Raw genomic sequence first — 16,295 nt, 5'->3', positions numbered from 1 at the left:
ACAGTGGGTGCCACTGCCCTGCTTCAGGGATCAGACCTGCCTCTGACTGGATCCATCTCATTTTGACATCTTAACAGTATTAAAGTTTTTTGTGTTTTTTTGTATTAAGGTTTTTTAACCCAAGAAAATGAAACATCTTTCTATTCATTTCAGTCTTTCATCTCTGTCATCCATGTTACATAATTTTTCTTGTCCAAGTCCTTCACACCCTTGCTGTGATAGCTAGGTTTATTTTGCCAACCTGGCCAATAGGAACATGTGGGATTAATCAGGTTGCAATTTGGAGGGCAAAGAGATAAATGGCTGCAACGCCCGCCCCCATCGCTCTTGTTCTCTGGTGATTGGGCCAGTGCGCTGCTGCTTTAGCTAGTTCTTTGCCTCAGCCTGTGTGCTACACCACCTGTGGGCCCACCCAACCCTTGAATCATGGATGTGTCAGTAGACTTTGGGACTTCATGGAGACCTGCTTTGCCACGCTGCTGGTGTTTACATCACTTAAGCTTGAGGCTCGTGGATCTTGTCACTTTACATTGCTTGAGTTCAATGTCATACCCAGGCCTGCTTCTCTAAGCTCCTGACTGTTGCTGACCCACCCTGCTGTTCGCTGCCTGCAAGCAGACACTGCCTGCCTTGCCCAAGGGAGGACTTAGCTTTCTGCTTTCTTGACCTTGGACCTGGCAACCCATATGAGTAGAAGGACTTCCAGTCTATTAACTGTTCTACGAAAGTGAGTTGAACTGAACCCTCTGTACTGCTGTGTGGACTCATTAGCTATTATATTTCTTCTTGCGGTATAAACCTTTATCTATCTATCTATCTATCTATCTATCTATCTATCTATCTATCTATCTATCTATCATCTATCTGTAAAATCATAAGTGTCCAGGTTTTGTTTCTCTAGGGAACCCTGCCTAACACACTTGGTAATGTTTATACTAAGGTATTTCATTCACTTACATGTTAATGTAAATGGAATTGTTTCCCTAATTTCCCTTTCAGATGTCTCATTGTTGGTATATAAAAACCAAATGATTTTTATTTGTTGACTTTGTACACTGCAACTTCACTAAATTACTAATTGAAAAAAAATTTTTTAATAAAAAAAAAACATAATAAATTACTACTTGAGCTCAAAAATGTTCTTGTAGAGGCTTTGTTCTTTTTTAAATGTGTGTGTATTATAGTCATATCATCCATGCTTAGAATTTTACCTCTTCTTTCCAATGTAGACACCTTTTCTTTTTCTTGTCCTATTGCTTGGGTTAGGACTTCTAATACAGTGTTGAACAGAAATGATGCGAGTGGGGACTCTTATTCTTGATTTCAAGTGGAAAGCTTTCCATCTTTGTCCACTAAGCATATGACTGGATTTTCATATGGTGTCTGAATCAATCGAGGAATTTCCCATCTAGTCCATTCGTCTCTCAGAGTTCATCGAGAAAAGGTTTCCTCTCCCTCCTCCCATCAATAAAATAGTTTTTCTGTATCCATAGATGTGATAGGGTGATTGTCTTCCTTTGTTTTTGTTTTTAATCATTTTATTGGGTGCTCGCACAATTCTTATCACAATCCATCCATCCATCCATGGTGTCAAGCACATTTGTACATTTGTTGCCATCATCATTCTCAAAACATTTGCTTTCTACTTGAGCCTTTAATATCAGCTTCTCATTTCCCCCCCTTCCTCATGAACCCTTCATAATTCATAAATTATTATTATTTTGTCATATCTTACACTGTCCAGCGTCTCCCTTCACCCACTTCTCTGTTGTCCATCCCCCAGGGAGGAGGTTATATGTAGATCCTTATAATCGATTCCCCCTTTCTACCTCACCTTCCCTTCACCCTCCAGGTATTGCCACTCTCACCACTGGTCCTGACGGGGTCATCTGACCTGGATTCCCTGTGTTTCCAGTTCCTATCTGTACCAGTGTACATCCTCTGGTCTAGCCAGATTTGTAAGATAGAATTGGGATCATGATAATGGGGGAAGGAAGCAGTTACGAACTAGAGGAAAGTTGTATGTTTCATCGTTGCTACCCTGCACCCTGACTGACTTGTCTCCTCCCTGAGACCCTTCTGTAAGGGGATGCCCAGTTGCCTACAAATGGGCTTTGGGCCTCCACTCTGCACTACCCTCATTTACAATGATATGATTTTTTGTTCTCTGATGCCTGATACCTGATCCCTTCGACACCTCGTGGTAACACAGGCTGGTGTGCTTCTTCCATGTTGTTGCTTCTCAGCTAGATGGCTACTTGTTTATCTGCAAGCCTTTAAGACCCCAGACGCTATATCTTTTAATAGCCAGGCACCATCAGCTTTCTTCACCACGTTTGCTTATGTGCACATGTGTCTTCAGCGATTGTGTTGGGAAGGTGTGCATCATGGAATGCCAATTTAATAGAACAAAGTGTTCTTGCATTGAGTAAGTACTTGAGTGGAGGTCCAATGTCCATCTGCTGCCTTAATATTAATGTTTTCCTTTGTTTTATTGGTGTGGTGTATTATGTTGATTGAAATCACATTTGATCATGATATACGACTCTTTTAATATACCGCTATATTTTATTGAGGATTTTTGTTTCTATATTTGTGAGAGATAAGCCTATAGTTTTCTTGTGTTATCTTTCTCTGGTTTTGATAACAGGGTTATGCTAGCTTCATTGAATGAATTAGGGACTGTTCTTTCCATCCCTATCCCTTACCGTTAGCCATTACCCATTGCCACCAATCAGTTCTGACTCATGACAATGGTGTCGGGAAGAGAAGAGCTGCTCCTTAGAGTTTTTGAGTCAATCTTTACAAGAGCAGAAAGCCTCGTCTTTCTCCTGAGAGGCTGGCAGTTAGCAACCCAGTGCTTAACCACTTACACATTCCGGGCTCCTCCTCTCGTATCCTCCGAGAGTGTTTAAAACAATGTTGATGTAAATTCTTCTCCAAATGCTTTATAGAAGTCCCCAGTGAAACCAGGTCTAGGATTTTTGGCGCGTGCGTGCGTGCGTGCGTGTGCGTGCGTGCGTGTGCATGTGCGTGTGCGTGCGTGCGTGCGTGCGTGTGTGTATGAGAGAGAGAGAGGTTTTTGTGGTTAGCCTCCCAATTTGTATCCACTACGCCACTGGGGGAGGCTTTTTGTTCTGTCGTAACTTCATTTCTGTTGATCAGGTATAATGTCCCCTCTTCATGTCTTACTTTGGTTACTTGCATCTTCTGTCTTCTTTGGCAGTGTAACTAACATTTATTGATCTTTTCAAAGAACCACTTTCTAGTGTTATTGATTCTATTTTTATTTATTTCTGCTCAAATATGGTAGAAATCCTGGTAGATTTCCTTTAAGTTTGTTCTTCTCTTGTTGCCCTCTAATTTTTATATGTTGTGCTGTCATTTTCATTAGAACATAGGATATTTTTATTTTTTCTTTTGATTTTTTTGCCCCCTTATCTTGGGCATTGTATGTTTTTAGGCTTGATTTTTATTTTCAGCTTCACACTGTTATAGTTAGAGAACACTTCCTGCATTTGAATCCTTTTGTATTTATCAAGGGTTAACTTTGTGACCAGCATGTGATCTGTCCTAGAGAATGATCCAGGTGCACTGGAGTAGAATGTCTATTGTTGGGGTCAGGTGTGCTCTACAAGGGGAACTCAAAATGTTTATGGGAAAATCCCATTTATTTTAATTCCATTTTCCCACAGACTTTTTGAAGGCTCTTGTATTTTTGTTAAAACTAGTTGATTGATGTCTGTGTATCTCTATTTGTAATAGAAGTAGAAATGTATCTTGAGGACCGGTGGTCTGTTATGTACAACCATGCTTATAGAATATCCTGAAGCTTTAGAAACTCAGTAGTAAAGGTCATACACAGTCTGTTGCCCAAACTGTTAACACCACGGTGCCAACTCCTTCACCAAAGGATGCCACACCGAACACAGCAAACAGCCTCTTTACTGCCTGTGGGACCGGGTCCAGGTGAATAAGCAGCACCGTAAAACCTACAAGGACAGGGAAATAGCACCCCTTTACTAGAAATATAGCCTTGAATCCAAGCCCAAATATAATTTGTCCTTGGCTTTCTCAGTATAAAACAAAAACGGTCAACCCCTACCCAGGTTAGCTTTTCCCTCTGGTACAGGCTGTGTTCTGATTAACAAGGACTATTTTGTGAAGGATTCTTGCCTGCCCAAACTTCTCATACATTTTCTCATTGAAACCTCAGCCACAAAACTGTGGAACAGATCTTTCCTTCCGGTTTTGTATATGAGGAAGGGGATGTCCGGTAAGGTTAAGGAACTAACCTCAGGCCCAGGAGTTGTGGGTGGGAAGCTCTGTCTGGGCCTTCTCTGTCTCTAAAGCCATCACACACTGCTGCCTTGGGCTCAGTAGTGACTTAGGAGGAGATGCTTTTTCTAGGGCAATGACAGTGCCTGACATACTCCCCAGTGATTTTTTTTCACTTTTAAAAATATAGACATAGTCTTTATGTAAATTACACCCCACTTTCATAAGTCTACATAATGTGCTCAAATCCATTAGTTTAGATATTCTGCAGCCTGTGCACATTTCAGAGCCCGCTGTATGACTTTCTGACTTAAAGTCATCGAGGTCTCTTCCCTCCCCTGCTCAGTAATGCTTTACTGAATGAAGGATAATTGTAAGAGTTTTTCCATCTAGCTGAGAAGCAACAAAGCCCTCATGGAAGAAGCACACCAGCCTGTGTGATCATGAGGTGTCGATAGGATCAGGTATCAGGCATCAAAGAACAAAAAATCATATCATTGTGAATGAGGGAGTGCAGAGTAGGGACCCAAAGCCCATCTGTAGGCAACTGGACATCCCCTTACGGAAGGGTTGCGGGGAGGAGATAAGCCAGTCAGGGTGCAGTGTACCAACGATGAAGCACACAGCTTTCTTCTGGTTCTTTAGTGCTTTCCCCCACCCCCACCCCTGCACACACTATCATGACCCCAATTCTGCCTTACAAATCCGGCTAGGCCAGAGCATATACACTGGTACAGATAAGAGCTAGAAACACAGGGAATCCAGGACAGATAAACCCCTCAGGACCAATAATGAGAGTAGTGATACCAGGAGGGTAAGGGAAAGGTGGGGGGAGAAAGGGGGAATTGATCACAATGATCTACATATAACCCCCTCCCTGGGGGATGGACAACAGAAAAGTGGGTGAAGGGAGATGTCGGACAGTGCAAGACATGACAAAATAACAATAATTTATAAATTATCAAGGGTTCGTGGGGGAGGGAGAGGGAAAAATGAGCTGACACCAAGGGCTCAAGTAGAAAACAAATGTTTTGAGAATGAGAATGATGATGGAAACAAATGTACAAATGTGCTCGACACAGGGATGGATGGATGGATTGTGACAAGTTGTACGAGCCCCCAATAAAATGATTTTTAAAAAAAGAGTTTTGAAACACAAAGCATTTGTATTTAACTTGATTTGATTTCTGTTCAATAGAACAACTAAAAGAATACTAAGGAACTTTGGAAAAATTCTCTTGACCCGAATTTTAAATGTGACTTTTCCCTTAAGGTCTAGCCTGTGAGTTCCTGACGATTATTTATTTATTCTAGTAACAGCTGGCCAACAGGGGGCACATAGTAAGCACCTGGCAGAGTGACTGCACACTCACCAATTGTGAAGAAGCTAAAGATGATGTTACCAACCAAGTTGGTCAGGAGAGGCTGACTGCAGTATCGAGACGATCTGGGCCTAAAAAGTCAAGGCACTGATGATAACATTTGTTTCACACTTATCACAGGAAATCTGTGGCATAAACACAACACCGGAAGACATTAACCCTTCAATTCTAATCCGGATTCTGGCTCTAGGTTCACCTTCTCAGAAATTCACTGCCATTGAGTCAGGTCTGACTCCTAGCTACCCGATAGGGCAGGATGACACGGTCCCTTGTGGGTTTCTGAGGCTGTAACTCTTTGTGGGAGTAGAAACCCCATATCTGCTGCTGTTCTAACTGCTGACCCACCAGGACTCCTTAGGCTCCTCTCAGCCCTGGGCAGTTTACAGCTTATTAGAACCTTGGGTGGTTGCTGGGTGCCACTGCACCTATGCCAACTCCTAGTGACTCCCTGTGACAAGCAGAACCGTCACATAGGATTTCTTTCTGGGAGCAGATTGCCAGGTCTCGCTCCCTCAGAGCCTCTGGTTGGGTTCAAACTCTCAACCTTTTGCTTAGCAGCCGAGCACTGTGCCTTTGCACCCCCAGGAATTACCATTGCTGTCAAGGAATGTTGTGAAATGGCCTGCACGTAATATTAAGAGTTATTGATCTTATAACTGGTAGGCAAATCATGTTTATTGTTTTTCTAATCAATGTTAATTTGCTATATTGGTGAAGAAGAGAAAAAAAAGGCCATTTTTGTAGAAATGTTGTCCAGGAGAGTAATGAAGTGTCACTCTGAGTGCTTTTGCAGCGCTCAAATCTCCTCTGATGAAAGCTGGCAGGCTTGAGTTAGGCTAATTACAAATGAGTGCTGTGTAATTGTTTAAATGAGTGCAGCTTCCCCTCCTTCCCCACCACTTAAGAGAACTTTCAGTTCTCAGATTTTTTAGAATTTCCAGATTTATGTAGCTGCAATATTTCTCCTTTCAAATGTATTGACTTTGTGTGCCCCAAATAACCAAGTAACTGACTGACAGACTTTTTCTGGCCCGGAATGGCTTTGTGGCATAGACCGGACAATAAAGTGTCAAGGCATAATCCTCTCGTGAGTATGCCTGCAGACATGAGCTAATGCCTGGGGGCTTGGACTCGTCTCTAGGGAATCTGTCACTTGAAACAGTGGTGTCCTCATTGTCTCCCATTTCATGGCTTCTTTAACTAGAAGGACTAAGTGTCCGTTAAAAGTTTAATTCTGCCCAAATCTCATCTGTCCTCACTCACATCCAAAATTGTGACTTTTCAAAGAGGTGCGGCAGGTGGCCACCATTAATGGCAAGGGCAAAAACAATGGGGCAGGTGGCAATTAAACAGGGAACGGGACTCGCAGCAAGCGCCCAGGCTCAGACCGTCTCCACAGGTAAGCTTACTTTCATGCTGAGCTGCCAGGTACAGGGGTTGTCCGGTGAAAGAACTCACCTTAGCAGGACGTAGAACTGGAGTGCCAGAGCCATGAGCCCCACCGAGAACACTGTCAGCTGGCTGCGTGGGACACAGACAATTGCTTTGTTTAATGACCAACCAGCTCCAAGTACTTGTTTAATGATGAATTACCTTCCAGAAACCAAGTTCAGGTTCTGTTTGTGATAACATTACAATAAACCACAGAGCTAATGCTTTAAACCCAAGCAAAGACAGCATGAGAACCAGTCCATTAGAATGGAATTATGTCTAATAATTTTCAGTAATAATAATAATAGCTACCATTTATTGATGCATACTGTGAAACAGGCACTGTTGATACTGGTCTCTAGAACCCTAGTTCCTGTACCATTGCTGTAAAACAAATAATATTAGGAGCTACTTATAGTCCTTACTGGTAGACAAAATGTCGAATATTTTATATGCGTTATCTTGTTTAATATGCATAGGCTCCTGAGGACAGACCAATAGCCCCATTTTATTATTACTTTTTTAAAGCAGAAGACTTAGAAAGTTAAGTGTCTTGTTCAAGGACAACACTGAGGAGGTGGCAGGACTAGAATTGACCCATATCTGAGTGAATATTCACGATGCCCCTAAGCTGAGCTTGCTATCCTTTAAGCCCCATTATTTACACTCAGTGTAACTAGTGAAGAGAAGACAGATGTTACTGTTTAACATGGGTTTACAATCCTTTTGAGATTACACGTACATAAAAACCAAGTCACTTCTGACTCAGAGTCTGTAGGACAGGGTAGAGCTGTCTCTGGGTTTCCGGGACGGACACTCTTTACGGAAGCAGAAAGCCTCATCTTTACCCAGGAGCAGCCGTGCTTTTGAGCAAGGAGTCCAGCGTGCAGCCTCCCCGGCCACCCAGACTCTTCCACGTATGTAAGAAGCTCTTCTTCAGTAGCAGTGACGTGCATTTCTCCACATTACACTGGATTAGTACCGTGATGATCTGTTACTAATTGTATTTGTAGAAGACAAACTTACCTTAAAGAACTATCTGCAGTGAAGTTTTCAAAAGCAGTGATGGGATTAAAACAATTTAATGGGGGCGGGGGCGGCGGGATGAGGACCTGATACCAAGGATGAATGGATGGATTGTGATGATTTGTATGAGCCCCCAATAAAATGATTTTTAAAAACCACAAAAACATTTTAACAACTAGGTTACTACCCTAATGGCCATTTTAAGTATAAAATAATATATACTGAAAGGTAGTTGATTATTTCATACAGCTAATATGTAAATAGAAACAATAAGAGGTACACAAAACTAGATTATGTTATAAGCGTTTTAAAATATTAATGAAAAAATAGCACCTGACTAAAAACAATAGAGCTGTTATTTAAGATCCTGATGCCAGGGGCTTAAGTGGAGAACAAATGTTCTGAGAATGATGAGGGCAATGAATGTACAAATGTGCTTGACACAATTGATGGATGTATGGATTGTGATAAGAGTTGTAGGAGCCCCTAATAAAACCATTAAAAAAAAAGATTTTCATATTGCTTCTTGATTGGCATCCTCACTTGCAATATTCTTCACTTTGATCTGAGCACCCTCTTCTGTATGATTTACCCTTAACTATCTTTTCCCTGTAGGAGTAGGGTCCCATTCCTTTAGCGCTCTAAAGTTTAGAGGTAGGCCAATTAGACAATAGTCATTGCATTTGATATATTAGAAAGAGTTAGGTGACTTATCTCCTCTGAACATACTGCGTTCATTTTTGAAAAACCCCTTTCTGCTTATGCTGAAGTTACATCAATGGTTCCGAAATATTGTTAGCTCTTTGAACACTTTCAAGAATTGCATAATTCACTCATAACATCTTCTGGAATTCAGGGCACACACGAAGCTGACGTGAATGACAACATGTCACCCCCTGGTTGTTCGGCACTTCTCATTGTGTTACATGTTTGTTTACAAGGAAATAAAGATGTAGTATTTCATAAAAAAATATAACAAGTTGTATGAAATGAATAAATATCGTTAAGCATAGTTCTGATGGATGGAATGAACACTATTACAGGCACTTAGAATACACGGTTGCATAGATAAACTTTAAAGAAGAGTAAGGAATGAAAATCTCTGATTTCCACATTGGACGGCTGCACCCTGATTACAAGAGCCATTTTAAAAACAATTTGCCGAACTCAACAAAAAATTAGGTATTGGTTCTGCCAAACCAATGTGAACCGGCTGAATCCCACAGCTGATCAAGAGGATATGCAACTTCAAAATATACTCCAAATTATTTAAAGCAATAGCAACCTTGTTAGACCAAGTATGTAGTTATGTGCCTAAATTTCTGATCTGGAAAGAAGTAGCATCCTTTTTGCAGTATGAATACGGAGAGGTTGTCAAAGCACTTAACAGTTGGCCATCCAGGGATGGAAGACCCAGTAAGCCTGGGTTTTCTGGTGCTTATTTACTAATATGTGGTGAGCAGTATTAGTAAACAGAGATTTCATTATAGATTAGCAAAAATCAACCTGTACTTACTTTACAATCTGATAGTAATCTGACACTATAATCAACAGAGACTTAATTATTCTGAACATCGTGAAATAGGACATTAAAGTCAAAAAGGAATCCGTGTTCTCTTTGAAAGCTTAATGTTTTGAAAACTGGCTTAATGTTTACATAATGTTATATGAATAGATTCACCTCGGTGTTTTAAAATTTTCCAAAAGTTTAGTGATTTTAAAATAGCAACCTTTGAATGTTAAATTGCAAGACTGTCTCAGGAGGAAGCAACCTCCCCTTTTGGTGGAAATACACACACACAAACAAAATGTGTGCCAGCCAACAGCGTCTCCATGTGGGACACATGGGGGGTGACTTGGGTGGCACTCTGGAAGCTGTACAACTTTGCTCAACCATCTTTTCCAAACTCCCTCACCATCGCTAATGCACTCACTGGCCCCTTAAGCTTCTCACTCATCCTTTCACGTTGCCATTGTCAATGGAGTCACATAATTTTATATTTTTTACAGCATATAATGCTTAAGGCAGATATTCTTTTCTAGTTAGCAAAACTATTATTTGGTTTAAACATGACCTCAAGGGATGGTTTCAAGGCTTACAGATTTCCTCAGGGAAATAGTTTAGGAGATCATCTGGCTTTAATGGCTTAAGAAAGTCTGGATTCCATGAGACTAGGAAATTCTATTCTCTATTCCCCCCCCCCCTTTTGATCAGGATTCTTCTATAGAATAGTAGATGTATATGAATACTAATTCCCTTTCAATATGATGGGCTGGGTGGACACACTTACAGCCTGTGTCGATGTGATCTGGGCAGCCAGCAGTGCACGTAATGGGCGGTGTGAGCCAGGCAGAAGTGAATCATGATGAACCGGCCCCGGAAACCCTGCAGCCAGTCAAGGGGTGTCCAGAACAGTCCTGTTAAAGCTTCCAACTTTCCTACACCCCTGTATATCCCCTCTCGTGTCCTCTCTCTCCATGCAAGGACACCAAGAAAATACTTATCTCAAGAGATGGAAAGACCCTCATTCTTGTCAACACACCCTGGGCTGAGATGGGTGCTCACTGGCTGAAAGGGTCTAACGTCCAGGCTGAGCACAGACTGGCTTTATCCATGGTGAGCTAATGAAACTGAACTGGACATTTGAGATGGGTCCTAGATGTGACGTGAGAGAAAGCTAGCTCCCTTTGTGCTGAGACCTGCTTCCCCAGCTCCTCCCATCCCCTGAGGCGGACTGGAAACCCGAGGCTGTGCTCATCCCTCAGGACAGGGAGGGGTGCAAAGCTCTTTGTTCCGTCCTTCTCTGTACTCTGTCGCAGGTGCAGGCCTCCTAGGAAGTGGTACCCCTTGCTCTCAGTTTACTTTGCTTTCCGCTCCCGCTCGCTCCGTGGGGAATGTTGCCTGCAACCTGAGATGACTGGGGCTGGGCTTGACACTGGACCTTAGCCCTCTGCCCTAGCCCTTGAGAACGTTCTCCGTGATGGGCAGGCACACTGACTCCCCTCCGAGTCCGAAGCTGCGGGGCTATGTACATTCCCCATCACCCCTCATGCCACAGCTCTTCTGGAAAGAAGGCTGGAGTGCAGTGGATCGCTTTTATGTCCTCTTTGTAGTCATGGTCTTGAAATTCCCACTAAAAAAGTTGGATAAGACTGTGAAAATGAGGTACTGGTCGGTCCTCTTGCTAATAATACACATAAGGTGCCTAGCACCGTTGCAGGTGTGTTGGTGTTGGGTGCTGTCACGTTGGCGCCAACTCCTAGTGACCCAGTGCAGAGCAGTGTCTGGTCCTGCTTATTTGAGCCCACTGTTGCAGCCTTTGGATTAATCCATCTTCCTTATTTCTGAAGACCCTCTGATGGACCTAACCGGATGTCCTTTTCCAGCGCCTCTCGCTATAGTCTCTCGGATCGCGAGAGTGTCCTTAGAGGCAAGGATGGTAAGACTTTGTCTCCTGTACTTTGGACATGTCAGGAGAGGCCGGTTCCTGGAGAGGGCCAGCATGCTTGGTCAAGTAGAAGGCCTTCAAGGAGATGGATTGAGACAGTGGCTGCAACCATGGTCTCAAACACAGGAACACTTGTGAGGATGGCGCAGGACCGGTAATGTTTCCTTCTGTTGTCTGTTGTCTTTATGGAAGCAGATGGACGGGTCTTTCTCCCTCTGCACTCAAACCACATCTTTTGATTAACAGCTGGGAGCTTAACCCTAGTACCACTAAGGTTTCTTACAGTGTACACCCCAAAATGATATACTGTAAATATATTTTGTTTTTTAACCTGCATAGCAGTCCTACGAAGCAGCTGCTATCGTCTCTGTTTTAAGATCGAGGAATACTGGAATAGAAGGGAGGTTAGGTGACTTGCACAAGGTCATTCAGAATGGTGCTATACAGGTAGAGCATCGAAGGCTATTTGGCTGTGAAATCTGACCAGTTTAGGTGAAAGACCAAAAATGCTGGCTCTCAGATTACAAAAAAAAAACCCCAGCAGATTACAGTATAATGAAGACCACCACACACAAGCCCTACCCACCCACTCAGAACTTCTTGCCTGCTATCTTTGAAGAAAAATATAACATTAGTATGCAGAAAGTAGTAGTAATTCAGTAGTAGCAAGTAATAGCAGTATGAGAAAGTTGTCTGAGGCAAAATGCTATTTTTAAAGATAGCTTGTTAGGGGAATTGCATTTGGAAGAATATAATGTGTCAATTAAATGCTGCTACAGTAGCATAATCACAAAGCCCCAGTGCATACAACTATAAATACTCGTTTTCACTCGTGACTCTAGGGTCAGCTTGGTAAGGTCAGCTTGCGGGTTTGCTGCTCTGGACCAGCTTCCGCTGGTTTCCCCATGTGGCTCAGCAGGTTGGCCGGGTGCTAGTTGGTTTAGGATGGCCTCAGTTACATGTCTGGTGGTGGGCTATGCATCAGTGGTCCCCCCAGCTCTCTTCCTTGTATGGTATCATCCTGTGGCAGGCTAGCCTGCACTTGTTCTCATGACAGAGCATGGGGGACTGTGACTAGAAGTACACAGGTCTCTAAGGTCTAGACTCAGAACTGGAACACCTGCTGCGTTCTTTTGGCAGAAGCAAATCAGACAGAGTGGGGGTGTAGACTCCATTCCTGTGTGGTAGGATCTGCAAATTCACATGGAAAACGAGACACAAGGCATTAGGCCATTTTTGCCATTGATTTAGCACAGTCATTAAAGCCAGATAGGTTTTTCCATGTATTTAGAATGAGAACATAGGACGAAATCAAAAAATTGATGACTAACGTTGTATTTCTCTGTGTGTTTTCGTTTGCAGACCACAAGAGAGATGCCAGAGTTTTCCATGTAGATCCTGAACTTCAAATTCTTACCATGGAAAGTTCAGAGAAGACAGAAGTAGTTCTCCTTGCTTGTGGTTCCTTTAATCCCATCACCAACATGCACCTCAGGTTGTTTGAGCTGGCCAAGGACTACATGAATGGAACAGGTAGGAACACTCACCCCAAACAACTGGAGAATCAAGATAGCTACGTGTATTTCGGTGCACAGAGGAACAAGTTGGGCTGCGATCCTCATGGTCAGCAGTTTGAAACCACCAGCAGCTCCGAGGGAGAAAGACTGAGCTTTCTACTCCGTAAACAGTTACAGTCTCAGAAACACACAGGGGGTCACTATGAGTCAGCATTAACTCGATGGCAGTGAGTTTTCCGTGCATATGTTTGATTAAACAGTCACAATTGTGCTGCCCTGCTTCCTTGTTCAGGGACTTAGCCAAGAAAGAGGGTAAGCTATGTCCCCTGAGGAATTACTTGGCTAATGGCCTAGAAATTTTTTTAAAAACTCATTGTTACCAAGTTGATTCCAACTAATAACAACCCACTAGGACAAAATAGAACTGCCCCGTAGGTTGTAATCTTTTTGGAAGCACAGATTGCCACATCTTTCCCCAACAGAACCACTGGTGAGTTCAAACTGCTAACCTTTTAGCAAGTCAAGGATTGAAACCTTGTACCACTAGGATTCTTTAATGGCCTATGATAAATGGAACGAAGAAGAACATATTATATTATTATATATATTAATTAATCATGTTATTGGGAGCTCTTACAGATATAAAAATCCATAATTCAGTGAGATCAAGTAGTGTTACAATTGCTACTACCATCAGTTTTAAAACATTTTCTTCTTCTTCTTGAGCTCTTTGATATCACATCTCCTTTAACCTCTTCCTCCCCCACTTTACCCCCTAGGAACCTTTATTATTATATTATGTATTATTATTATGTGCAGTATCTTATACCATACAGTGTATCCATTCACCTGCAGTTCTGTTATTCGTTCCCCTCAAGTGGGGTTATACAGTCACCATTGCTATTAGCTCCCCGTTTTCCCCTCATTTCCCCTCTTCCCATACCCTCAAGGAATCATTCCTCCCATTACTATTTCTGAAGGATTTTCTGTCTTGGCTTTCATGCATCTAACACTCTTAATTATACAAATGAACATATGCAGGTCTGACAAGATTAATGAGGTAAAACAAACACCATAATAGTAAGGGGAAGAAATATTAAAGGACTACTAGAGGATAGTTATATGTTTCATCAGTGGTATACCACTCTCTAGATTTATCATCCATTCTGTGTGGAACATATATATTTAGAGAAAAATCATTGATTTTTCAATCTTTGTTTCACAAGGATGGATCATCACTATTTTTATAGAATTGACCTTTATCCAGGGATTCACTTATATTAGGTTTATATCTATATGTCTAAATGAATAGTGTTTTTTCTCAGTCATCTTTGTATGTTGTGAAACAAGAGACTATTAGTAGTACAAGGGAAGTAAACTTTTGCTGAAGATAGATAAAAAACAGTTGCAGCATTACATCAACAGGAAGCAGCCAGAAATTCCAGCTGGATTCAGAAGAGGATGTGGAACAAGGTATATCATTTCTGATGTCAAATGGATTTTGACTAAAAGCAGAGAATACCAGAAAGATGTTTGCTTGTGTTTTATTGAAAATGCAAGACATTCTACTATGTGGATCATAACAAACTATGGATAACATTGAAAAGAATGGAAATTCCAGAACACCTCATTGTGCTAATGTGCAGCCTGTATATAGACTGAGGAAGTTGTGTGAACAGAGCAAGAGATAGTGGGTAGTTTAAAATCAGGAAAGGTTTGTGCTTGGGTTGTATCTTTCCACCATATTTTTCAATCTGTATGCTGAGTAAGTAATCTTAGCAGCTGGACTCTATGAAGAAGAACATGGAATCAGGACTGGAGAAAGGTTCAGTAATAGCCAGTAATGTGCAGATAACAACCTTGATTGCTGAAAGGAGGACTCAAGGCACCTGCTGATAAAGATGAACGACTACAGCCTCCAATCTGGATTACAGCTCAATATAAAGAACAAAAAAATCTTTTAACTGGGCCACTGGAGAACATAATGATAAATGGAGAAAAAATTGAAGTCAGGATTTTGTTTTACTTGGATCCACCATCAACACTCACTGAAGCGGTAGTCAAGAAATCCAATACTTATGGTAATGATTGTACAACTCTTCTTTTGTGATTAATGAATTGTAGACGTGGATTATACGGTTTTAAAAATAGAGTAAATATAATAAATCAAAGCACCCATTTAAAAAGAAAGAAATCAAACACATATTGCATTGGGCAAGTGTGCAACACAAGACCTCTTTAAAGTGTTAAAGAACAGTCACTGTGTGTGCCTGACCCAAGCCATGGTTATTTTCAGTCACCGCATATGCATGTGAAGTCTGGTCAGTGACTCAGAAAGACTGAAGAAGAAGTGATTCATTTGAATTGTGGTATTGGCAAAGAAGACTGAAAGTATCATGGACTACCAGAAGAGCAAGCAAACCTGTCTTAGAAGAAGTACAGCCAAAATGCTCTTTAGATGGTGAGACTTTGCCTCATGTCCTTTGAGCACGTTACCAGGAGAGCCCGTCCCTGGAAAGGGGCATCATGGTTTCTAAAGTAGTGGATCAGCAAAATAGAGGAAGACCTTCAATGAGCTGGATCGCTCAAGCACAGCAACCCTTGTGAGGGCGCCACAGGGCCAGGCGGTGCTGTGTTCTGTTGTACATGGGGTTGCTGTGAGTCACAGGCAGCTGCTGACTTGATGGCATTCAACAACTACCACCACCCAGTCACTGTGGAAGTCACAAAGACTGTGGCTAGAAGGGCCATATTAAGTAATTCACTGCAAAAAAAATTTGTTGCACCATATCAAGTATCAGAGGTTATTGAGAAATGGGCTCTCACATATACAGTAGATGGACAATACAAATTGATTAATCTTGTCCAAGACAATTTGGCAATATCCATCAAAACTGAAATGGAAATGATCTTTTAATAAAAATAAATAAAAGGAACTGTACATATCCTTTAATTCCACTTGGTGGAATCTATCCTGAGGGAAAGAGTGTAGTTGTGTGAGTATATGAGGGGGTACTCCCCAAAAAACAGAATTATTTTTTTCCCCAAACTATGTATTTAAATTTTCTTACAAAACAACCTTAACACTTTCAAAGTTCTCTACGTTACACTTAATACATTTGTCAAATCTGAGATTCCATTCTTGGAAACATTTTTCAAACTCATCTCTTTGGATGGCTGACAGAACCTCCCTCATTTTTTCGCTTCTTCTA

General features: G+C 41.7%; 1 protein-coding gene across 1 annotated transcript in view; it reads left to right on the top strand.

Moving 5' to 3' along the window:
• The window catches only part of NMNAT1 (nicotinamide nucleotide adenylyltransferase 1), a 43,552-nt gene that overhangs the window by 16,099 nt on the left and 11,158 nt on the right, over positions 1–16,295 (top strand). Inside the window, exon 2 of the mRNA XM_004705440.3 lies at positions 12,929–13,099. Coding sequence (XP_004705497.1) covers positions 12,985–13,099 — 115 coding nt within the window. The 5' untranslated portion in view covers positions 12,929–12,984. The remainder of the gene's footprint in view (positions 1–12,928; positions 13,100–16,295) is intronic.

This window comes from Echinops telfairi, unplaced genomic scaffold (genome assembly GCF_000313985.2).
Source record: "Echinops telfairi isolate 266 unplaced genomic scaffold, ASM31398v2 ScPeMD7_7457;HRSCAF=8495, whole genome shotgun sequence".
NCBI classification, from domain to species: Eukaryota; Metazoa; Chordata; class Mammalia; order Afrosoricida; family Tenrecidae; genus Echinops; species Echinops telfairi.
Note: the sequence above shows the minus strand (reverse complement) of the source record. Positions and strands in the feature narration are given on the sequence as shown.